The 26,921-nt window shown below is 40.1% G+C and overlaps 1 protein-coding gene across 1 annotated transcript in view; it reads left to right on the top strand.

The window, feature by feature from the left end:
* Nucleotides 1-4,407: 4,407 nt before the first annotated feature.
* The window catches only part of arid5b (AT-rich interaction domain 5B), a 73,728-nt gene continuing 51,214 nt past the window's right edge, over nucleotides 4,408-26,921 (top strand). Inside the window, exons 1-3 of the mRNA XM_041049555.1 lie at nucleotides 4,408-4,467; nucleotides 4,797-5,051; nucleotides 14,847-15,081. Of these exons, the coding sequence (XP_040905489.1) occupies nucleotides 4,447-4,467; nucleotides 4,797-5,051; nucleotides 14,847-15,081 (511 nt within the window). The 5' untranslated portion in view covers nucleotides 4,408-4,446. The remainder of the gene's footprint in view (nucleotides 4,468-4,796; nucleotides 5,052-14,846; nucleotides 15,082-26,921) is intronic.

The raw sequence follows: 26,921 nt of genomic DNA, 5'->3' as shown, positions 1-26,921 counted from the left end.
ATATTTATGAGCTAAGTCAGTTAATATTCAGCCTACAGTACATTGGCTGACACCTGGTAATATACACAGAAATGATCTCAAATAGCCTCAAGATGAATATGTCGAACTTAAGTCCTAATTAAAGGTGATTCTTTCTATGAACTAATTGGATTTCTTGTGCATGTGTTGTCCACTGTAGGTGGACTCATGTGTGATTGAATGGAGAGAAATGTAACACCACGTTATAATGAGTCTGAGAGGCTAAAATTAGCCCGGCAGCATCACTCTGATCTCCTGTTACCTTTCCTAAAGTCATGCTGCAGACAGGGGGCATTGTCATGTGATTACAGCAGCACAAAGACGCAGGTGTAAAGTTACTATTGAAACATGTTCCCCTGGACAAATTTACTTGATGGATTTTTAATGTGCCAGGGCTTTCCATTGATGATAGATGGATATCCACTGAGTAATGCAATTGTGCATGTGAAGTGAGTAGGAGATAGAGTGTGTTGCCTTAATTTCTCAGAAGCTTTCTTGCTTTAGTCATCAGGATGCCTGGCAGTTTGATTGGAAATGTGGATCCTAATATCACCTTGAGAGCTTTTACTGTATGTAAAAGTGATGTTTGGCCGTGTACATGTATTCCCCTACTGCCCAGTGCTGCTGAATAAGTCTGACATCCCTTTTAAGGCTATTTCCAACACTTTATTAGATGATTAATTTAGTAAAAGTGAAGGCTTTAGGTGTTTTTACCCTTTAATAATATTCTCCTCTTCAGCAGATCACATTTTTAGTTGTGATACCTTGTTGAAAAATAGTGGAAAGTAAGTACATTGACTTGAGCAGTGTACTTATACTTAAGACAAATATTTCTAATTTCTTCTGCGTTCTACTTCTACTCCACTACATTTCAAATAGAATTCTTTTTACTCTGTTTGTCCAGTATTGTCTCTCTTTTTTGCTCAGTTTTGCTCTCCACCAACTTCTGTGGTGTGTTCAGAATATGATCTTTGAATGCAAGTCAGTGACAAGTTAGCAATTCATTGTGATTTCACTGCATATTTAGTTGCAACAACTGGTCAATTAATGGATTAGTCGACCAACAGAAAATTAGTCAGCATCTACTTTAATAATGGTTTGAGTCACTTTTTAAAAGCAAAACTACAAAACTGTTGATTTTTCCAGGTTCTAAAATGTAAGAATTTGCCTCTTTTCCTTGTCTTACATTAAATATCTTTTCGTTTTGCACGGTTGGATGGACAAAACAAGACATTTAATGAAGTTCTTTGCTATTGCGTTCCTCTGGGTGGCCCCCTCAAAGTGCTGATTTCAGTGTATCCCTACAGCTGTCTGTTGATTGATTTCCTACCTGTGGCTCTGTGGTGGTTAAATAGTTAATTGTATTTTGAAGCCATTCTAACAAGAATTCATGTTCATCATTCAGACATGTCAACATATGGTCACAATTATGTCGGAATATGCTATTTTAATCGCTTTTGTATTGCTTTGCTGTGGCTGAAACTGTAACCCCAGCTCTCCATTTTGAGGTGGTTTTCCAACCACATTTTGTGGCTCCCTGCTGAGGCTGTCTCATTATGTGGAATGTGGAACACCTGTGCTGAGAATAAGTAACGCTTTACCACTTATCCAGTCATTGTGTGTTTCTGCTATAGGCAACAAATAAGCAAGTATCTGCCTGAAACATGTTTCTTCTTTTATTTTATTCTTTACTTTTATTTCCCATAACAAAGCCTTTTTAGTGCCTCCCTTTGTGAAGATTTTTCAGGATTCTTTGCAGCAGTCAACACAAGAAGAGCAGCGAGAGCAGTTTTGTATCACTGCTTTGAAAACGAAACAAAAATATTCATATAGTGAGTGATCTGATTTCACTCAGCCACTGAGCAAAATGCCCCCAAACACTAACTTGCGAGCAGTGTTTGCAAAAGTGGAAAAAATTGCTAGAGAACGTAAACTGAGCCTGAAGTGGAAAAACCTGTAAGATTCACAGCCCACATGCAGGCTGGACTTAAAGGGGGTTACTTTCAGATTTACTAAAGGGGATTTGAGCTGCCACACTTAAGCATGGATATACTGTATAACACATCTAATTCTTACCAGTGTGGCTGAAAGTGATGTTCAACTGTTCACAATAACTCATAGTACATTTCCTCTCAAGCTGCTTATTTGTCTTTACACTAATGCAGAAAACATTTGGGACCCTTATTCTTTTCATTTCTGTTCATTCATTCATTATTTGAACATTTCGGGTTCATTTGCGAGGTGAAACCATGTAAATATGTCCTCTTAATGTCCTTTATTAAATATTACTGCAGAGACATGTTAAGAGAAGCAGGAGAGATTTTTAAATCAACTTGTACATTATGCATCAGCTTTCAAAAAAAATGTTCCTAACATTTTTATATCATGTCATCAAAATATCCCTCTCTCTTTCAACATATACTTTTTTTTATTTTAAATTTTATTTTCTATAAAGATTTCTCAATGTGAAGCTCCATTCATACCAATTCAAATCAATATCTGCTTCACAATGTTGCAGTCACTGCTGGGCTCTGGCTGTTGACAAGCAAACACTTGCAATTGCCAGATAAGAGCTCGAGTGGTGCCATTGATTAACCAGGGACTTCATTGTGGTGGCTGCCATTAACAATGCAACCCCATTGATTCAGCCACTGAAATGGCTGTGAGAGAAATCAGGAAAGATAACGCTAAGAGCTGTGGTTTATATTGGATTCACTGCTGGAATCCCAACCCTGCTGCAGCCCCATGTAAGACAATGAGCCTCTGTGTAATCCACCTTTTACTCTGAACCGATGCTCTAAACTGGTACTTAAAATATCTGAGTGTCACAGAACATTGCCTCAGCTATTTTAGAATTAATACATTATGTTCTGCTGCTTCTTTGAATGGAGGGCAGAGCAGAGAAACTCTGAGGGCACATGTGTGTCTTGTTTCCAAATATCCTATATTTTATTATTTTATACGATATCATATTATTTTATATTACATTATCAGCTGAATCCCATTGATTTAATAGGTGGAAAGCATTATGAGCCTCGCTGATTCCTCATCATCAGTCCCTGTTTATATTTAGGATAAATACCAGACAGCCATTCATAAGAGCTGTAGAGCCAGAAGAAGAAAACATGTCATTTTGGTAGACAGGAAAACACTTTACTGGATGTGAATCAATGCGCTTGTATGCTCTGCCCGTCATTTCGGGAAAAAAAGCGCATTGCGTAATACTGTACTTGAAATAGCTGGTGTCAGAAGTAGGGCTATGTCGCTGTTGCATGCTCTGTGATCTGAGTGGCGAATAAATGCAGGCCAAAGGGTGGATGACGGTGTAGAAACAGCACAGCGCTGTGGACTGAGCGGGTACTTTTCACTATATGAATAACTACAGACAGCCGATAAAATACGGCTGACACATTCAGCCAGCGGAGACTGAAAGGACAATGAGACCACAGACGTAAATAGAAACCGTGAAGTTTGTGTAGCCTGGTATAAATGTCATAGCTACAATTAATAATTCATGGGTCAATATTTGTTTCCCAATACCGTTGAAGTCCTCCGGTGTTTGTGATGATAAATATTTATCAACATAATTATATGTGAGGTTTTGATCGTGCAAATGTGACCCGTGTCAAACATATATCCCGCTGTCTTCACAAGGTCAGCGCAGCGTCGTAACATGATTTATAGCTGGATAATGGACCGCCTCGTGAATTCTGTCTCGTGACGCCCCGCTTTCTAACTCGGCCAATTTTGTCTTTTCATGCTCGCCCCAAAATACATAAAGGCCATTATTTTCAGCATTAAAGCCAACGTTGCGCGCCTGAGCCATAACGCATACCAAAGCCGGCACCTCACGGGTCCCACATTGCCTTTTGAGGAATCATTTGATAACCCTATTAACTTTCATGTTACATTGTTTCTTGAAGGCATCCACAGCAAGCGCCTCAGTGTCATTACTGTGAGAAATGTGCTTTCATACTGAACGTCTTTTACAGAAGTCCTGGAAGACACCTAGTCGTAGAAAAGCCCATAAATACAGAATATTAGCACAAATTAAGCTTTTGTGGGCAGTGAATTTTGCGCAAATGGCATCTTTTCGTTTTATACACAGCTGCTATTTACGGATGACTGAAATTTTTTGATATGTTTATAGTTATGCGATAATATTTTGTCTAAACGCGGATTTCAACTGGATATAAATTCGCCAAAAAATCATCGTCACGCATTTACCGCATTAAATTAATACAGAGACTTAAACAATGTTTCTTACAGGGCATCTGCTTGCAAAACACATTTTTTCCACAACTCTTTATCGACTATACACGATGTTTTAAACTCTACAGAAATATGTCCCTTGCAGGACCTTCGGCAATCCATTCAAGCCAGCAAGTTTGGAGAGCGTGTTGAGTTTAATCAATTCATAACGTCGAGATGGAGCCGAACTCACTGAAGGTAACGTTTGTTATCAACCGTCGATTTATTTTATTTTCGCATTGCGCTAATCGACGCCTCCTGTAAATCGTACTCATGTGCCAGAGCCACAAAACTTTGACATATTGCATTTCGTATGACCACATCTGTGTCATATGTTGAACATCTAAAAATAGTTACATGATACTAATTGTGTGCAGAAAACTGAGAGATCCTGTTGTGATATTTGCCAACCGTGCGTATTTACGCAGGGATGTTTGAGATGTTTGTGTCCACCTAGTTACGATTTGTTTACCAAATTAGTTCTTAAGCCATTCATTAATTTCTCCGTTTGTGTTTTTCCTCTACAGTGGGTGGGCTCGTCTTGCGGTTTACATGGAGCATATATATTCTATAAAGCCTTTAAATTTCATCGGGACGGCAAACCGAGGATTCTGTCTCTCGGAGACTTTTTCTTCGTCAGATGTAAACCGGAGAATCCTATTTGCATAGCGGAGCTTCAGCTGCTCTGGGAAGAAAGAACAAGCAAGCAACTTTTATCAAGCTCCAAACTTTATTTTCTACCCGAGGATACTCCCCAGGGACGGACAGTCACTCACGGAGAGGTAGGACCATTAATCGCCTGATGAATAATTATGTGTGGCTGGTGTTTGTTTTTTTTGTTTGTTTTGTTTTTTTTCGCTGTTCTGTGTTCTCCCATGTTCGCGAGCATTTTCTTAAACAGCATCTTTACTGCATTAAGTGTTGGCAGGGGATGTGTAGTCTCTGGTGACACAGGCGTTCATAAACGCATGCATTGATACTGACATTGATGTATCCGAGCAGTAAAAGGTTTGACCTACAGCGGTATTTGCTCTCCAGTTTTACTTTAGCCTATTTGTCTATTGTGGTGTCAACTGCTGAATGTGCACTTGTCCAGCTGCGCTCAATAAGGCTGCCGCTGCGCTCTATGGGGTTAATTGTGTTATAAAGGGGAAAATCCGCAAGAATCCTGCGCCGAGGCTCTGTCATTTCATTTCTTGGTAAAGCGTGTCAAATACTGACATATGGGCGGAAATTGCGAAACGGTAATGAATGCATGGGATCAAACTGGCTCAGATCGGTCGGTACGATAGTTATTAGATATTTTGTAATGCTGCCTGATGTTGAAAGAGGCAGAGCGAGTAATAAAGCGTGGCAGAGCAAAGCCAGCGCTGACACGTTTTAACTACTCTCCACGCTTTGCATAATTTTCCATGTGGACATTTCCATCCTCAACAATGTGAAACGTCTCTGTGTTACATTAAGGCGTTGTTGGCACAGAAAAGCAATAGCTATGATTGACTGTGGCCATATGTGGCGCTTGTGATCCGGTTACATCGTTGCACTAAAAGGCATTACTCTGATTATTGAGAGTTTTCTCACCGACTATAAAACAAATGATGTTTTGTTTTCCCTCTGATATTCTTCAGCCAGCGACAACAGCACTTTAATTACTACTCTCTGCTTTTGATCACTTGCGGCTGGATGGAAATTATTGTCTGCTGCTGTTATATTGTTTATGGGGAAGGACAAAGCCGTGTTTGTACTTGACTCTTCCGCTGATGGTTTACTTACATTCTTTCCTCTTGAGTAATAGAGTGGCTATCACATTTCCCTTTCATGAGAAAGATGGCTATTTATGGCCTGCCGCTTAGACAAGCTATCATCTTTGTGGCAGAATTCTTCTATGAGCGGGTATCATCTCCTGAAGCCCTCTCGCTTTAGCCTTTAACACGCTGCAATTATTTAGTAATTACTTTGAGTGCATGCATCGCCGATTCCGAGGCCACACTTGCGCAACGACATGTCAACTCCGCCCCTTTCCCAAAGACTTATTTGCATTGCAAAGTGCTTACATTCCAGTCCATTGGGTATATCTACCAGAAGGACTGCACAGCCAGTGCAAATAAAAAAACAAAACAAAAAAAATTCTCAAAGAATTTGGGACATTAAGTGAAGCACAAGAGGAATGACACCAGAGGAAAAGCATCTGCTGCAGTTTGTGTATTTGATAACAGAGTAAAATCATAAGAGGAATAAAAGTAATTTTCCTGCATGAATTATGTAGCAACTTGAATCACAGCACACAGTCCTGCAAACACCAGACACAGATGCTCTTGCTTTGAAGTAGCACTGTGATTATACCATAGAATAGGCCAGACTGTAAAATAATATAATTTGGGGATGATACGTTTAAGTGCAATGTAGGTGCCTGCAGGCCGATCTCAATTAAAAAGCTTGTCAAACCTCCTGCTCTCAGCAAATCAGACTACTTACTGTATATTACACAGTGGAAATTGCCCTGACAACTTCAAGTCAGTTTATGACCTTCACTGAGCCCATTCAGATTCTCGCTGACTTTGCCCTATAACACTAATCTGCGCCGCATGAGTCAGCGAGGAGCGTTTACAGACGCAACCCATAATCTAAAAAACAAACAGGAAGGGTAAACCAGCCTCACAAAGAGCTGTGATATTAAAACTCACAGGCTGTTAAAACTCTGTACCTGAGTGATGCAAGTGTGAAAAGATTATTTGTTTTTAAAAGGTAAACATTAGAGAAGAGTTCATTTTTAGGTACACTGGAAAGTTGAGCTTATAAACCTCACATCAGTAATTTTTCTTCAGTGCTCTGGTATGATATAAGGATAGATTAATGGCTTTGGCGTTACACTGAGCTGTAAAATCAGGAGTTCAAATTAGCCAAGTGACTCATACAGATATGAACTCGATAACTTACAGCTCTCAGGAAGTGTGATATTTTCACAAGATTTTAGCGTTAAACAAGCACAGACAGCATCATGGGGCAAAGCCACAGCTCGGTGTCAGTGGGGCTCATGACGTTTTATTCTTAGATCATGTTAGATTTGCTCTGGAATATTTTTCATGCGATAAAAAACAGAAGCGCTTTGTGACATTTGACATGTAAGCAGCTGGTGCCATGTCGCTCCTTTTATCTGTGTGATCACAACTCATATCTTGTAGATAGCTATTATCTCAAGCCTGAAGCCAATATCCTCCAAATACCAAAAGGCACAACTTTTTCAAGGCATCAGAACAGCCTTTTATTGAACTAGCTCACTAGAATTGGATTACTGATTCACTGGTGTTCTCAGTGCTGAGATATGATGTAATTTCCTGGTTATTTCTTAGGTATTTGTTTGCTCTCAGCCTCTCCTGCGCTGTGTTTGCAGTGTTTTGCTGTGCTGTGCAGTGACAAGAGGAACCAACCCATGACCTACTGTGCTTGTTTTTCTTCTGTCACAGGGTTGGAGGTCAATTCCTTTAAAACGCAGCCAGCTTTAAATCCAGTCAGCTTTGGCTGGAAATAAAGATAGTGATTCATTGAATAAACCTCACTCTCGGCGCCTGTGTTTGCTGAATAGTTGATAAACAGATCCAGAGAAAATTTATTAATCTATTTATACTGAGTTAATTATTAAGTCCATATGTGGAGAAAGCTCTATTTTTCATTGTATCTCAGCCTGACAAGCAGTGTTTACCCCCACCAGTTGAGCTCTGCTTGCTCTTTAAACAGGCTTTGTGTCGAGTTGCTCACCCATTATGACAAACCCTCTATTGGGGCCTCTGCTCTATTTGTCTGCCTGCAAACTGCCACCGACTAAACAGTCACATGTGTTTTAAAACTCATTGAGTGACACATTATTTTTTCTCACTCCAAATGGCCTGCCTCTCCTGCTGGTACTGCTTGCCGGCTGTAATACTTTCTGTTTTTGGACTCCACATTTCAGGAGAGAGCTGTTGTAGATAACAGCTCACCGCACACAACACCCACTTATTGTATACTCTGCTTCAGGCGGTTAATTGCTTATGCTTATCTTATACTATATATCCCACTTTACTGCGAATACAGCAAGGAGCTCTTAATGGGAATTCACAACCTCGGAGAATATTTCTGGATCATGTTATATTAATGTGCTATTATCATCACCTCTGATTTCATCTGACCTCTCTTCTCCTCTATTCTGTCCCTCTAGCTGACAAGGCTTTGGCACACACACACACACTCACAGATACACACACACACACACACACACTGACAGGCTGGGGACTGCAGCAGTAGGCCAGTATTGATTGCTGTGGAAAACACTTTGGCATGCGTCCAGAGCCATTTCTTCAGTTCATGGCAGTAGTCCATGCATGTGTTTCAGTGCTTGGAAAGCCAGCTTGTAGGGAAATTAGATTGTATTCATTTGCTGCTTCTTTGATTTTTCCTAAGGGAAAAACCCTGAATGGGTAATTCAGGCATCTGGGATGCTAGTTGAGTTAAGTGTAAGTGGCTTAGATATGCGACTAGCATTTTGATGGATAAGGTCGCTGTTCTGAATGACTGGAGTGTAAATGTGATATGGCTCATTTTTACAGTGATCTTTTTTAAAACATCCATACTGCTCTCTGGTCTTGGCCACTCTGTGCATTATACCAAATCTCCCCATTCACACAACAATGGCAGGAATTTAGAAGTGGTGGTGAGTTGGGGGTGGGGTGGGTAGGGGGGGGGTTAGTGTGCATTTGTGGCGTGCGCGCATGTGTGCCTCCTCCTGCCGCAGAACAAGTCATTAACTCTGAACACTGCCCTCCAGTGAATTCCTCACCATTGCTGAAATAGCATGTAAATTATTACCAGCTTTTTAGGATAGTGTAATTTAAAACCTTTAAAATGGAATACCCTGGACTTCAAAGGCTATAAAAAAACCCCACTAACATTTCCCATTGGTTTAGGAGTTGTCATTCCCGTCCTTCACAATCTTCTGATTCTTTTCACCAAACTGTTTTGTGTCTTCTCAGCCTTAGTAATGATATGTTACAGCGGTGCTCAGTTTGTCAACACACAAGAGACTTTTGGTGCTCTTTAGCTCGGTGCTTTCCACTTTGTCATTGACTAACCACTTGAACAGGCAAACATTTGCCTTGATGCATGACTCCAGCACCCCCGGCTACAGTGGATCGTTATTATTACCTTTGAGGAGAATGTAGCCACAGATGAGAAGCTCTTGCTTAATACTCCAGCCGATATTCTTCATTCTTAACTGTGGTTTCTTAGATGGAGCATGTGGAACCATCATGCATTTAGTCTGTGTGTTTGTGTGTGTGTGTGTGTGAAGTGTGTGCATTTGCTAAAATGCAAGAGTACAAAGCTGCAGTGATTCAAGGGAGCTGACGCAGCTTTTTTGTGGTGTCACCTTACATGATGGATGCCTCACCCACTTTCAGAGAGGCTTTGAAAACTCCTGTTATCTCGCTATTTTTCTCTGTTATTATAACTGCGCAAGAATGCTAAGTTCATACATCACCCCAGCTCATGTAAGACCAATCTCTTAATGGAATCAGTGAATAAAAGATGAGTTCAGCAACCTGCAGATATTACAGCAACTTTTATGCATATGAATAAACTTTGTGCATTAAGTGCCAGAACATTATGTACAATAATTCTCACCTTTTACATGGTGTGCCTTGAACTCTTTCTAGTCTTGAGGCGGTCTCAAAAAAATATATTCTAATTCAATTGTCCCTGGCTTACTCCCCAGAGCTCCTGTTTAATTCCCAGATAAGTTTGTTTTGGGACACTGAAGCCAAGGTCAGTCATGGGGAGGGGAGATAGATAATGAACTCATATTGTGTTTCATACCCTCGTTCTCTCTCTCTCTCTCTCTCTCTCTCTCTCTCTCTCCTTCTGTCTCTCTTCTTCTCCTCCTCTCTGCCTCCTCATTGTCCATGTCACCATGTCCATTACTCAATTACTAATCTCCTTTGGCCTGAGGAATTCCAGCGCTGACCTCTCTGAGGCAGCAGGCTGAAACCTTCCCAGCATGACAGGAGCTCTGCATGTGTGTGTGTGTGTGTGTGTGTCAATGTGTGTACCCACACTATAGAAAGACACCACCCCACTGGGAGCGTGCACCCCTTGACTCCCAAGCTGAAAGTCCTGTCCGAGCGATGAGACGCTCCTCCCCAGAACGCTGACAGTCAGGAATGTCTGCCTCACTGTTCGTGCACAGTGGCGTGGATTTCTCGCAGGGAATTGTTCGGAGTGATATGGAATATTTCAGGGTGCATTGTTTCTAATTGGATCACCGAATATAGAATTAGGAATGTCCCGTATGTTCTGTTTTGCCACCAGTACACTGCTGCATCCATATAAATTGAATGATATGGATTTTAGCGAGTTTAATTTCAATGAGGTTGCTGCAGTCTTGGGTTGCTGGAACAGAGTTATCTACAGTTTCACAGCAGAAGTCTGTGTTTTTTTCCCCCACTTTGAGTCCATTATGTGCAGTCATAGCAATAAATTCACCCAGTAATGTTTTTGGAGATATCATGCTACTGCAGTAATAACATGAATTATTGATAGAAGAACGGAGACAGAATGTAACATTCAGCTGCTAATGTGATACCTTGCATTTTAACTCAATCATAAAATGAGCAGTTAGAGAGTATAGGCGTTTATTGACATACCCAAGGTAACATTATGGTAACACATTAAGACATTTAGTGTAGGATTCGGATTGTATAAATGCTCTAAATGCATTGCAGTAGGAAGTGTCACTGAAATGACACCCGGCTGTTTGGTATGTTGCTGATGTGGAGTGTCACCTCTTGGCTGTGGGCTTGCAGTCCTCTGACCTATATTATCAAGTGGCCTGCTGGCTGTGTCTGCTGCTTTGCTAAACTATAAGCAGCCTAACTCGAAATGACAGCACAGTGAGGACGGGCGGCATTTACAGAAGAGCAAGGCCCCAAGTTTCTAAAGCACATCTTTGAAACCCCAAAATCCAAATAGAGAGTCGAAGACCCCTGCGATGCTGATGAATACCACTGCGATGATTAATCTCGGTACAGTTGTGTCCAGAACTGAGACAATGAGTCGATTTAATTCATTTGACAGAAAATTAATAAACAACAATATTAGTAAGAGATAAATTGTTTGAGTCATTTATTAAGCAAAAACTGTCACTTTTCTGATTATCAATCAGTCTGCCTTTTATTTTCTAGATTCATTGATTGTTTAATAAAATATAAGAATATAATCCAAGTCACAACCAGAGACCTTTGACTTCAGTGATTTATTAAATATCAAAATGGTTGCAGATTAATTTTCTGTAAGTATACTAATTGAGTCATAGATTTGTGTGAACTCCATCAAAAAGCCAAACATTTACTTTGAAATACTTGCTGCTCTCTCCACTTTATCTGACTACGTATTGAATATCCATGTGTTTTGGACCGCTGTGTGGACAAGAAGAATTGCATACATTTTTCACTATTTTCTGAGTCTTTAATCAAAAACATTAATTGAATGACGGACAGATTATACAAAAATGAAAGGTCACATAATGGGTGCAGTAGTTTGTTCTGTTTCTTACTATTCTTCCGTTTCTTTATTTTATCGCGTCAAATCAGGCTGATGCAACACTGTTGTTATGATTATTTCTCAATAACTGACTGGCTTGGCAAGTTCTCAGAAACCCCTTACATAGAAACACAGCACATTTCTTAATTCTACAGCATTTGCTCAAACATTTCTCAATCAAATATCATGACTTATGCAAACCATAAGCCAGTGCTCAACTTCCTGGCCGCATGTGCTGTATCACACAGCAGTAAAAAGTAAAGCGGGCTGGTGAAGAAAAAAAAACTGTAAATGGGAAAGCTAATGGATGTAGCCTGTTTTTAGAACTGCGGCTCTGTTCATAGACTGATTATATTCTGGACTGTGTTGACAGCTGCTGAATTGCTCTCACCTGTTGTGTTTTGCTCTCAAGCCAAACAAGTCCCCAAACAGGATCTGTTGACACTCAAACAAGGCACCATGTCATTCAGCTGATTGATATGGAGGGAATGGCTGTGTGTTTTTAAGATTTGCTGTTGCTGTGTGCACGCTCTGGTGTGCTATTGAATTACTTGAAGTATTGCTATTTGACTCATACATCAACAGCAGAACATTCAGTGCGTTATTTTTGTTTCGAATGGACTGAGCTGGAATTTTTCGTGGTTTTGCTTCTCTGTGTGCCGTCAGTAGATCGCATCAAAGTACAGTAGCTAATTCTGTAGAGATACAGTACATTGTGGTTTTAGGCTGCAGGCTGAATGCTATTTACTGTTGCTCCACATTATTCAAATGGCCTGCTTTTTCTGAAGGCAGAAACGGCAGTCAGTTTTTCATTGCATGGAAAGCTGGTTACAAGCACCCGCCACCACTTGACAGCTGAAGACAGCTCATTATAAGAAGACCGAAAACCCATGTTTGATGTTTCTACTTAGTGAGGGAGGCACAGCTATATCAAGCTATCCCTCGCAGGCTTTTCCTTTATAAGGAAATACTGTCTCCAACTGGTTGGGATTTGATATGCCTGTAGTTGCAGATGATGTGAGAACTGAATATGGGTGATTGTATAGACGGAGCACTCAGAGAATATCTGAAAAAGTAAAAAGTCTTGTGTTCATGGGTTTGTTTTTCGAGATGAAATCACAGGAACACTTGAAATAATCCATTAAAATGCGGGAAATGCAGCTTAAAATGCCAAGACAAAAAAAAACAAAAAAACATGACATTTTAAGCTTCACAAAGGAAGGATTTTACTGCCCAGTTGGATTTTTTTAGATTTTATTAGATTGTATAGGTGTAGCCTTCATTGCGTCCACCATCTCCACATTCATATATATACTGTGCATAAATATGTCAACATTGCATACATGAGTGTTTTTTTATTGTCAGTAATATGCAGGCTCTTTGAGGGGAAATGTGTACAGGCAGACACATGCCTGGTAAATTGGAGATAACCAAGGTAAACATCAGAGACCTACTCAGAGTGTCTGTGTTTCTGCCTGTACACATCTGTCCTCCAGATTTCCCTGTTTCTGTAATAACCATCGTCCAGCACAACACTCCACTCTGTTGGTTACAAGCACTTCATCCATTAGCCCTTCAAATGGAAACACATTTAAGCATCTCTGCTTCCTTCCCTCTCTGTTGGACTTGTAGTTCTTAGAGTATGAGAGTTATTAAAAGAGGCTGAATCAACCTTTGGATAAAAAAAAAAAAAAGATTGAAGCACACACTGGCAAGAGAGCAAATCTTATTAAGTAAGCCGACTGAGGAGACTAAAGTATGTACACAAAACCACCGCAGCTATTCAGCCTCAGTGTCAGCCATGCACGTCACTGCTATAGATTTACATTTATAGTTTCCTGACAGTGTCACATTAATTTTATTGTGTGTCAGGGAGACCACTGGCTCACAGCTTTCTCTAGTTCATTCATTACATCCATGCTGTAACAAATTACATTTCTTCTACTCCTCTCCTCTTTGAAGGTGTAATCTGAGTGTGACTTGTGATTTAGAAGCGTAAAATCTCAGCATTCATGGTGAATATCAGGAGCCTGACTTCCTAAATGCTAATCAAAAAGTCTAAAACATCTACGTCCTCATTGACATTGATTTAACTGCTGGCATAAATTCAATTCAGCAATCATCCACATCATCCATATTCATGGTGCTGTAATTTACTTACATGAATGTGCATCCACAGCCGTAATGCTACTTGACGCACATACCAATTTAGTTGATAAATAAGGACGTTCTCGTTTGTCCTGTTTCTTCTGCTCGCTCTGATTTTAAGCTTGTTTTTGACCTGACCTTTGATCCTGATTGTGTCACCTTTTACTGCCAAACATTACTTAACAACAGTGGAATGTGACTTTGTGCATGTACTGAAGCACTGTGCTTTCATAGTGCAAATATGAGGTATTTGTACTTTACTTGAGTATTTCCATTTTATTTTGCTTTATGCTTCTGCTCCACAACATTTCAGAGGTAAATTATTATTGTAATGTCAACTTCACTACATTTGTTTACTACATTTTACATAAAATCATGATACACTTGTATGATATCCTGCAGTTCTATGCTATTAATCTCCCCTGTAGTAAGTCTGAAATTGTATTAGTATTTATAATTTTACTCAAGCTAAGGATCTGAATATGACTATAGCAGGGATAGTGTAAAAATGGTCTAATGTTGAATGGTATAAAACTTTTTGGAAAAAAAAGTATTTCTGCTTAGTTGCATTGTTTTCTAATGCACTATTCCTGGGGAGTAATTGTTTTGTTCTTTTAATCCCAAATTGTTTCTACAACTATGTACAGAGTGAAATAGGTTTCTGTAGAAATTTTCAATTATGCAAACCTGCACATGTGCTATACTGAAATGTTTAAATGTGCCTATTCAACAAATTTGTTTCAAACAAAGTCATTAAAATTGTGGTACTAGTAAATGTTCCATGGCCGTGGCACACTTGCATTTATATAACCCCCTTTTATGTTCTTCTGATTGTAACTGTCCGCCCTGCCTCCTTTCAGCATGAAGTAATTGCAGTGTCTGAGAAGGTGATTGTGCGGCTGGAGGACCTGGTCAAATGGACGGTACCAGACTTCTCAGGATGGGCCCACGGTCTGAAGGCCGAGCCTCTCAAACCCTCTGTGCTCCGGGAGCTGGGGACCAACGGGAGGCGGGAGGCCCTCCACCGCTACAGAGAGAGCACCATGACCAGCGGCCTCAACTTCAAGGATGTCCAGAGGGAGCGGGCACAACTAGGTGAGTGCTGTAGAAAGCTCAGTTTCTTTTAGTCTTCTTCTGATGGTATTTTTTAAAGCATTTCTTCATCCCAAAAGGTTACTGCAGTGCTTCCTCCTTCTCTTGGCTGCTGTGTTGGATGTTTGTGTATTTGTGTCTTGTCTCCACCATAAATCAGCTTATGTTTATTGTCCTTTGGTTGGTTTAACAAGTGTTGTCTTGACTGGAGTAATTCATCAGTATGTAGTTGGAATTCCTCCCGATATAATGAGCTGAGAATCACACTAATAGAGGCAAGATAGAGGTAATGGCAGTGTTTTTGTCACCGCATTACCATCCTACAGTACAACAGCTCTGTTTTCTGAGTGTAACAACAACAAAGGCTGCATTGCAAAAAAAAAAAAAAAAGCACATAATTCAGCTGGCAGTATCTTTAAATAATTGAGTCACATCAAACTGCAGTTTACAGCACCTCTGATACCTTCTTATCCGTCAGTTCAGATCATAATTTGCAGTGTATCTCAACAGCTTTGAGGATCATTGCCGTGTGTGTCTCAGTGGTTGTCTGGCGTATTCATCATGTACACAACGCCATTAAGTGTCAGTGAATGTTTGAGCCTTGCACCAGGCTTTTGGGGTCTCACTACGGCATTAACCATGAATTAGGCCCAACATAAAGCTGGATGTCTCCGCAGATGACTCACCTGATGCAAATGGGAAACTCTGGCATTTGAGCCTAATAATCAGAAGGAACATAATGTTCCCTTTGAAGCCGTTTCCCACTTATTTGCCTCTCTCTCACATGGCTGTGATGTAATGCCTAATACTGATGGTATAATGTAGCTTAGCAAACAAGCTAAAAATACCTTCAGAATTACAGTACCTCTTGTCAGGTTACAAGAACGTATCCCTGTGATTAAAGCCAGAATTTTAGCTTTGTGATCCTCTATTAAGTCATTTTAATAATCATATTATGCCCAAACCCTATGTGGAAGTGAAACTACCATAGGTTTAAAACTATGAACCTTTTTCTTTTTGTAGAAAAGGCTGGTTTTATTGATGTACTGTTTTCTGCTCAGGCTCTTCCAGGCAGAGAAGCCGTTGTGTGCTTCTGTGTGATGCGGTAATGCCCTTGATTACTCGACATTGCTTGAATCTCATACACAAAAAGGGACAAGAGGATCAATAATGGAAGCTTTGTTGTTATTCCAGTAATCAATATAGTTTGATTGTGCTTGTGGGTGTGTATGTGATTGCTTGCTTTCATAAATACAGTGTGTCAGCCTGCTTCTTAAATTATATTATGTTCCATATCATGGCTTTCTATAAATGTGCTGTATCGTCTAGATTTAGATTTATCTTTTGTCAGTGCAATAACCTGACGATGACGCTATTGTTACTGAGGGGTGTGTGTGTGTGTGTGTGTGTGTGTGTGAATATGTGTGTGTATGTGTGTGCGTGCGTGTGTTGCTAATGAGCGGCGCTGCTGTTAATGACTCCATCAGGCTGTTTCTAAATGCACTTGTCACTCCGATGGGACTCTCCGCCAGAGAATCTGCCCACTCAGCAGAACGGGCTCAGACTCTGGCAGGGCACCAGAGACACACACACGTGCATACACACACATAGATGGACACATGCACGCCTGCTACACACCGACAATCAGTGGTGTGCACTCACTTACCCATTTGTTTGTTTGTTCACTACATCTTTGGCGTGTGTCAGTTGTTGACAGTCTAACAATATGAGAGGGGCAGAGAGTTTGGGAGAGAGAGAGAGAGAAAAAGAGAGAGAGAGAGAGATCACTTATTCATCAAGGCAAATGCATGTTACTCTGAGCAAGGGTTTGCATAGAAATATGAAATGTGCCACTGCAATGCTGCTGACTACCGAAATGAAATATTCATGCCACAGCAGCAGATCAGATATAAAAGTACCCTTAAAGCGTCCTGTAGCTGAATGTCTGTAATTCTGTGTAATATGTTGGCTCATTGACTAAACTGACTTTTTTATGATGGAGCCATATGCTCTTTTTTGGATTGTATTTATGAACAGAATATCCCAAAGTGGCTGCTCGCTGTATAACTTGAACTATTATTTGCTGATTGTTATTCTCGGGCTGATCTGTAACTATGTCAGAGGAATTGGATTGTTCCCCATAACAGGATACTGCAGCAATACCACAAGCTGCACAGAAAACCATTGTGAGCTAAAGAGCAATAAAGTGTGCCATTGTTATCGAGGGAAACTGTTCTTTTTTTTTTTTTTTCCAAGTGCATATCCTAACTTTTCCTGGCATGCTGCCAATGTGAATTAAGTGCACTGTTATGTATTTGTGTCTCACAGGCAACATATGAAAAATACTACAAGACAAATGTGCCTCAAATAGCAGAGTGTAAAACTGTTTTGTTCTGGATCTGCATTACACAGGGAATTACAGTTTGGCGAGCGAACAAACTCTATTCTGTCCTCAGAAATGCGTAAAGACTGAAACCAAAGATGCGTGCACAAAGTAAAGTAATTAATTAGAGGAATAAGTGACCTTCACTGCTGTCCTGCAGCATCGACAGCTGTGATTCTCTAAAACCTGCGAGGCAGAGAGATGATTGGTGCCATAATTCAAATGCCAACTTTAGTCAGGCTTTGAGACGCACTGTTTTAAAAGAGCGGCGGCTGACTGGGCGTATGAAAGCCTTTTCTTACAGTCATTTAAAACATGTGCTCATTTTGTAAGGTTAAAGTAATGTCTGGCATCAGTCTGTTGAAGGAATAGTCTGGCATTTTGAGAAACGTGCGTAGTCGCTTTCTTACTAAGGCTTAGATGAGATGATCAATAATGCTGCCACGTCTTTACAGTAAACATGAAGCTACCGCAAGCAGCTGGTTAGCATAAAGAGTGGAAACAGTGGGAAGCAGCTAGTCTGCACAGATGTAACAAAAGCCACTATAACAACACAACTAAATCATAATCATAATCAACTTATTGTATATTGTTTGTTTTGTCTGTACAAAAACCAAACTGTAAAAACACCAGGCTATTTTTTTGTGTCTGGTCGCAGTAACCTTTTCCTGTTGTTCTCACTTTGAGGTTGCCATAGAGGCTAGCTGTTTCCCCCTGTTTCCAGTCTTTATGCTAAGCTAAGCTAATCAGCTGGTGGCTGTAGAGTCATATTAAGTGTACAGACATGCAGTCTCACTCTCAGCAAGATAGCAAATGAGCTTATTTACCAAAATGTCAAACTATTCCTTCAAGTAAATATACATAAAAGATATTTAATTATATTAAATACATCCTTAAAAAACATGAAACTGAATTATGTTTCCTCCACATTATAAGAGAAGGAGACAATGATAACACATTTCTACGAGTGCACAGAGTATTTTGTGATTGTTACATAATCTTTAATATAATCCACTTAATCAGGTAATGCAAAGTGTCCACTCAGTTTATCTTGTATTGGAGCGAGCATTAGAGTTTCTTTTTACAGTTAAAGCCACCAGGGATGGCTTGCCAGGGAAGTTTACATTCTGCCCCTCTATCTCTCCCCAGAGAACTGGCCTGATTCTTTTTTTTTTTCATTGCTGCCTGCTGAAATTGGTTTCTGGTCGTATACTACAAGGCCGAGCGTTGGAGAGCTGTATCTGCTGATACAGTTTGTTGGCTTGTGCCGGGAGAAACAGAGAGCCGTGGATGGAAAATAATAATAATAAAAAAAAAAAAACACACACACAAAGGATGGCTCTTGCTCACAAAATAGCTCAATAGGTTTTCTGTCTTGTCTTTCTTCAATTCAAGCCTTCAGTGCGGAAACCAGTGAGTTGAGATGATGTGGAGGATTATACAAGGTCATAGCTTGTGACTCCTGCATTCAAAGAACATAGAAGGTGTTCCTGACTCCTGCCCTCACCTACAGTATCATCTGTAGCTAGCTCATCCCCCAGTGCTGTGAGGATCAGGGCTCCATGAGAAAACATCCAGACAGGAAAAGTAACCATACAGGCAGGAAAAAAAATACAGTGGATTCACCCCTCCCCTTGACTTTTTATACTATTTTTATACTGCAGCACCCTTTGAAAAGCTGTTGTAATTGTGCTGTTTTTCCCACCAAATGTACACAGTAGTGGATCACTCTAAACCGGAGGGTGCATGATGGATTAAATATCGGAAAACATTAACATTTTCATGGAATATTCAGTAGCTGATGGTAATGAAGGTCGGTTATTATTATTCAAGGAAAGACATTTTCTTCATGCAGCTCTTTGCTGCACGAAAAGCTGCAAATGGTGTGCTTTGATTGATGTTTCCCCTCCAATATCTCCATCAACGTCCACAGGAAAATTTGACATGATGGATTTGAATTGAAATCCACTTTGTTGTGAATTGTACATATGAATAAGAATGACTTCATTGATTTTTTTTCCCTATAATCCATAATAAGTGACCTTCATTACTGTGCATGTTGTATATTTTAAGTGCATTAAATTAGCTTGGCAGGTGCTTTTGTTCAAAGCGACATACACTTTTTTCATGCATCAGGAGTAATGTGAGGGTACAGAGTCTTGCTCAAGGACACTTCAACTTGCAGACAGGAGAAGCTGAGGCTCAAACAAACAGCCCTACGGTAAACTGTCCTTCTATACAAAAAATGAACACACTTCACCAGTTAAGACTAATTGGAAATTAATCAAACTGCAGCTTTAGAATGGCACTGCCAATTAAAGGATAGGCTCAGAGGTTTTTCTCAAGTCTCTCAGGTTTACTAAGAGTCAATATGAGGCTTCAGCAGTCTGAGTTAATCAAATCGGTACATACTTGTAGTCTTTTTACCAGTACCAGATTCTCTCTATGTGTTTCCCTGGACAGTATTTCAGTGCAGTGCTGTGATAGATGAAGAGTAAAAGGGAATTTTCGTACTAAAAAAAAAATTGTAACTTTGGGAAATACTCACTTGATTGATTGAGGCTGCTGAAGCCTCATATTAGCTTCAACGAGGACTGTGGATTTTGTTCGCCATCACTCACGCTGGAAACATGTTAGGAAGGGACCTCTTAAGGGTCAGTATGAACAGGAGGAATGATTACAGCAAGCAAAACCTGTTTCAGTGTACATACGGAAACCTGCCTACTGTTTTAACACAGAATTCTAAAACTGTGAACCTGGCCTTCAATATGAGGTCATCGCTTTCCTTTGTTTGTTGAATTGTGCGACAGTAGTGTCCATGAACCGCAAACTAACAAGGAAAGAAAAAAAAATCAAGCTTTTTAGTCTGCGTAGTAGTTTAAATGAATATATTTTGTTTTTGTCACTTTTCTAACATGAACTGAAGAATTAGTGTTCAGTGTGAAATTAGATCACATTTTATCATTACTTTATGTGATCAGAGCTAAACCTACATTGACTGAGCTTGAAGGCCAGTGAGGCACGGAGCGATATCATTGCATTTCAAGATTCTTTACAGCCTCGCCCACTCGGGGATAGAACCACTGTATTTCCCTCTGATGCAACATCTGATCTGTATGCCAAGCTTGGCACATATACCCGAGTTGATATCCCGACAATATTTCAGTCGGAACATTTCAATTTGATGTAGAGGGTAGATTCTGTCCCTTTTCAGACACTGTTCAGAGCGTCACTGAATGTTTATGCGGGTAGGAACTGGTGATAAGGAAACAGACAGATGCTGACTTCTCATGGTTGATTTGTCTTGGTGACAATACAGGACAATATTTGGGACTTTGACTCACTATCACACATGAAAATGTTTTATGTTTCGGCTGCAACGTGGGAAGGAGTAAGCGGTTTCTTGGAAAAGATAAAGAGAACGTGTCGTGGTGTTACAAGAGTAATGGTATGTTGTGACTCTGAGGGAGAAAGAATGCCATGCTTTTGGCTTTTGTAAGACACACCACACTGTACTCCTCTATTGAGAATATGTGGCAGATTGTATCGTTTGCACTTGTTTGCTTTCCGCCCCTCAAACATATTTGCTTCCCCTTCTGCTTTTTTCTGCAGAACTAATTCTACAAACTGTCCAAAATCCCTTTTGAAGTAATTTAATGGAGTGTTTGTATTGATTATGTGCCTCTCTCACCCCCTTCCCCTCTTTCTCTCCTTTGCTGGTATGTTTTTTTTTTCTTTTTGGTGGTGTTGGGAAGGGGGGGTGGGGGGTGGGGGGTTATGGCAGTATCTTCTTCATTATGCTCAGACCTGTAGGAGAGAGAATCACAAGCTGTTTTTCCTCACTGATGTGCTCATATCATTAATTCCCTTCTGACTGTGGCCTGGCCGGAAGCCAGAGAATTCTAAATCTGTAAGCAGTAAATTGTGTGCCGGGGTGGAAAAATCTATTAGATGTTTGAGCATGCCTCGAATTTGAATGGGAGAAAGAGAGAGAAAGACACACTGTGAGAGAAAGAGAGAGGGAGAGACCACCCAGCACCCCAGCCATATCCTGTTATGGCTCGCACCGTAATCAAATTCAGCTTCTTCGGATAGCTATATTCATTAATAATTTGTGTTATTTTATTTCTGGAATGTCACATAATGTGTTTTTCGACATGCACGAGGGAGGGGGGGGCTGAAGGCTGGTGGATGGTTAAACAATGAGAATGGCCTCAGAGGAAATGAAGAGCTCCGTCTCTCCATTAGTGAGCTCTGAAACAACAGTTGTGTCTCTCTTCTCTCCATTAGTCAGGTCTGGAACAACAGAGATGCTATTGATGTGACCTCTGCCAGGCATCTTAAACAGGCAGAAAAGGAGTGAGGTTCTTTCATAATCCACCGACTCATCTACATCTAAGACAAATTTCCTAATATTCATTTTATATTATTATTATTACTTTTTTTTAAAAACAAAATGCATTAAAATCACATATATCAGGAGGTTTTATCTGAGATTGTGTGTTGATTTGGGAACATTTCCTTTCTTTTCTTAAACAAATTGCCTGCCAGTTCCAGTTACACTCTGACTCATACTTAAGTGTTACCCAACCAGCAGCCTTTCTGGAGAGATTTCTATATTCGTTTTTGTCAAAATGATGCTCATTTCAAGTATTACAGCAACATTAATATTTCATTGCAAAATTGCCTTTTGTAGATGTCTCCCCGATACGTTTCTTTCTTCCTGACAGTTTCACATTCTGCCTTCAGATAAATAGATATGGATGGTTCTGTGCTGCTTAGTACGCATTCTAGACATCACAGATTGTACAGTTAATAACTCTGCATATTTTATGAGCATGCCAGTCCATCTGCTTTATGAATGCATGTAAAGCTGTCCTCTTCTGGGCGTCCTGTTGTGCACATAAAGGACTTGAAAGTCAAACCTTGAGAAAATTACTGGAGAAGATTTGGCATTGTGAAAGGAATGTGGTGGAATTTAACTCAGGCATTTACTCAGATACTGTGTTTCATTAGAGGTACTTTACTTGAATATTATCATTTTATGTCACTTTATACTCTACTACAGCTCAAAGGGGGATATTGTACTTTTTACTCCTCTACCGTTATCTGACATTTTTAGTAATTTTATACATGAAACATGAGTTTGTAAGATATGTAGTTGGATGATGATTTATCCGACTACAACAATAAAATGCATTGTGAGTACTGAGTAGGCCTATGAGTGCTTTTACTTCTAATACTTTAAGTAGATTTTGATAACTTTTACATGTCCAATGCAGGATATTTACTTGTAATGGAGTATTTTTATATTGCAGCATTTACTTAAATCAGTACTTCTTCCACCACTGATTATCAACAGCATGGGCTCAGCTCTTTGTGATAAAGACACATGAACATGGTTCAGATTATTGTGTTGTTTTGGGCAGTTCTGTTTCACGATAACACCGGAGACTTGAATATTAGCTCATGTTTTTCAAGCTTTTTGGTTTCCTGATTTATTAAGACTGACCTGTGCACAATGAGTGAGTGTGTGAGGGTGTGTGAATAAATTACATCTCACATTAAATACCCATTTCATTCCTCCTTAGCATTACAGTGTTGCAAAAATACTTTCAGTAAGACTTGTGCCAAGGCAAAAATAGCTCTAGCAGCTGATTGCAGATCAGCTTCTCAACATCCACTTAATATCTGTCATAATCTGTAAGGCAGAACTGATGCTAGAGGGTCACAGAGCCCGGCTGCAGGATACACAGTGTAGTACACGGTATGGAAGATAGACTTCTAGCCTTGTAGAAATAACATAGTGTTCATTTCACAGCACAGAGGTAATGCATTTTTCCTGCATTGGAAGGTAATTGCAATGGGGGCTTTGATAGATTCCAGACCTTTGGTGGGAGCAGTGTGTGTGTGTGTGTGTGTGTGTGCGCTGCATGCTCACGCATACTTCCTTGGGTACATAACTGCCCTTAATGCTTATATTAAGCTGTAGAAATACAAATGACGTAATTTGAATTTGTAAAATATCTGGGTGCAGATGGCGTAATATATTTTGGTTTCTTTGATATATTGACCGCCAGAGGAGTTGGAAGGAGCGCCTTGAATACAAACAATAGATCACTGATGCCTCTCTGTCCTCCTTCTCAACCTGTCAGTTCATTTCCTTGTTATGTACTGGCCTGAGGAGCACTTGGCAAAATGAGAGGCATTCAGCCAGTTTTGTTTTTTTCCCCTGATTTTCCCCTCAGCCATAACTCAGGGAAAAGCTGTTGTTTCGTTATGTGTCACAGGATAATATCTAAAGTTAACAATGGCTTAGTCACAGAAACACTATGTTACAGTGTAGGGACAAGTTTGATTTATCTTTCTGAAGATAACTATTGAATGTGAGAAAGAATAGCTGAGGGGATAGAGGGCTGCAAAGGCAGATAAATATGCAATAAACTACCGCAATATTTCAGTGTTTGGCTTTCATGAGGAGCAAATTGATTCTAGTAGCATTTTTGATCATTTATAGCCTCTGTCTTATGACACACACACGTGTTGCCAGTCATCACTAAGACTGGCAAGTTCTTAGACAACAGCAGCCTTTGCCAAATAATTCCTATGATTCATGTTCTTTTCATTCCCTGCTTCTTCTCACTGTTTATTATACTGTACACACAATACATAACAATACATATCTTGGATGGATTTCATAAAATAAAATGACCAACAGAAGAATAAACAAAAAATGACACATAAATAAAATGATCTCCCGCTGTTATTTTCATCTCATACTGAATTTGGTTTCATTGCAAGTGGTTGGAAAAAACAAACAAACACTGCAATATTACAGAGAGAAATAACAAGCATTTTTTGGCAAGAGTGACCAGTGAACATAAACTTGTTATCGCAGCTAGTAGATATTCTCCAGTGAAGTTCTTATCTTTCCTGTGCAATGTGAGACAAGCAGCTCCAAACAGTGTATGTGCTGCATTACAGTGATTACAGCTCTGTTAGTAAAGCGGAGGTTTGCCACATCAGAGGTCGTGTTCTGTAATCTGAAATGAATGAGTTTAAAGCCAGGCTGGTTTCAGTTTATCAGAAATTACCTGCTTGTTTAGCCAGATACTGTGCATGTCACATGAACAACACCGCAGTCTTGTGAAAACAGTTTGTGCAAGACCGAGCTGGAGAACTTCAAACGGAGATCATTAGGCCTTGTGGAGAGAAAACAATTGTTAGTGGTTGTTTTTTTTTTCTTTTTTGTGGTGCTGTTAGAATGTGTAATCACAACTAATTGCACAGCGAAGTATGCAAGAGAAAATCCTACAGTTTGCATTTCTGGGATTTGCTTTTGTATGTTCAGTACACTTTATATCCATAACAGCACATAAACAAGAAATCTGAACAGATGGCACTGGTTTTTAATGACATATTGCTATCTGTAAAGTCTCCCTCTAAGCCACAGACTAAAACGTCTCCCCTTGGGGAGCGCACTGCTCTAGTTGTTATCATCCGCTGCTAATGTCACTCTTTTCTTTGCCACATTGTCGAGTCCTTCATCTAAATAAACGCAATGTAAATTGAGTATTGTGGTGGATATAATTATTGAAAAGGGTTCCAGTTGGCTTAACTCCACGGGCTGTTTATTTAAAGCCTTCCTCCTCCGTACAGATCTGATGATAGAGCGAGAGAGGGAGAAAGAGAGGTTCTTATATAATGACAGGAATTTACAATGGAGCCATGCTGAATGGCAACCCCCCCTCAAACATCTCTAACAAACACCCCCCCCCCCCTTCTCTTTCTCATTACAGTTTTACCATCGGGTAACATGCCTGTCCCAAATAGCCTCTAGTATTATTCTTTTTCTCCCCCCTCCTGTTCTTTTTTTGCTTCATTCTTTTACTGAAAACATATTAAATCATGTTTCCTTTTACACAGTATACGCCCTGAGAAATAAGTCTGAGTTGATAATAAGGGGCCCTTCTTTGAGGAAATACACATGGCAACTTTGATCTAGAATGGCATGTAATTCCTTGCCTGACCCAATTCCCAATCTCCTGATAAGATGTTTTTTTTTTCCTCTCCCTCTCCCTTCCTTGCTTTAACCTTTCTGCAGAACTCACTCAAATGGGAACTTGCTGTCCCATTAAAGATACATTTAAAGCCAAACATGTCATCAATTTCATTCTGCAGGAGCGTGAGGCTGAAAATGCTGTCTACTACAGGTTGAGTCAAGGATACTCTAGGTATCCTTCTTTCTCTCTGCCGGTGACAACCTCTGAGATCTCTGATCACAGCTGCTCAATTGAGTTTGTGTCGGACAGAGCTGCGTAACAAATGAGAGTGGCCGTCAAAGCAGATAGAGTATCATCACCTGGGTGTAAAAGCTTTTAGGCTAGTTTGAGGCGAGGGAAAGAGACATGTAGAGGGGTTTCACGTGTTTATGTAGTCAAAAGGCAGCTGTATTTCCACAACCCAAGATAGTTGATTAAATTTGCTCCCTGTGGTATTTGCACATTTTGGGTTCTCGCAGAGCAGTTTGTTTTTACTCTCAGAATTGACGGCACCATAAGTAGATTGACCCCCGAAACCCAGCAGTAGTCTTTCATTAGTCAGGATGCAGCCGGGGACCAGACAGCGAACAGTGTTTAGGGCCAATCCATCACTACACAAAAGGGAATCAACATGGCACAAACTTGTCTTTCTCATCTTAAGTGACAACATGGCCTCTAACCTTGTAGTAATCATGGTTTCAGCTTTCCTTCCTCATGACTGTGATAATTTGGAGGGGCCAAACCTACGTATAATTTCATCTCAGGCACAAAAGGGGCACTTTGGAGCTCATTTGTTACAAGGCCCCCTTGTTTTTTGATAGTCCAAAGAACCAATTTGGGTTTTTGACAAGGAGCCCCACTGAATAATTCCTTCATGTATTACAGGACCTATTAAATGCAAACTTTTCAATCTGGCAATCAATAAGGCAGGCAGCTTTCCCTGGCCCTGTGCCAGACACATTAGGGCTGCGAGCGATGGTTGCTAGGGAGCTGAGCCTGCTCAGGGGAAAGAATGTTTAATGTAATAGAATCACATAAATCAACTGGAGGAAAGTGCTTGTGTTGTTTCTTCTTCTCTTCTCTTCTCTTCTCTTCTCTTCTCTTCTCTGTTTAACTGAAAACATTTAATATGGGTGTGTGTTTTTGAAAATATGGTACAACCATTCCCCCCCCTCTGTCAACCACAAGAACATCTGGGATGGAATTAAGCTGAGGGAAGTTGAATTTTCTCTGTATTAGTGTATGTGTGTGTGTGTGTGTATACACTTCTTATGAGTGTGACTTCCAGCGTGCATGTGCATGTGTGTGCGCTTGTTTTTGTATGCATAGCTGTGTCCTCAATCCTTGTGCCGCACACTTGAATAAATTGAGGTGAAAATTATATAAACGTTTTGGGTTTTTTTTTTTCTTTGTCACAG

Source organism: Toxotes jaculatrix, chromosome 11, assembly GCF_017976425.1.
Source record: "Toxotes jaculatrix isolate fToxJac2 chromosome 11, fToxJac2.pri, whole genome shotgun sequence".
Classification (NCBI taxonomy): domain Eukaryota; kingdom Metazoa; phylum Chordata; class Actinopteri; family Toxotidae; genus Toxotes; species Toxotes jaculatrix.
This window is presented reverse-complemented; position numbering and strand designations above follow the sequence as displayed.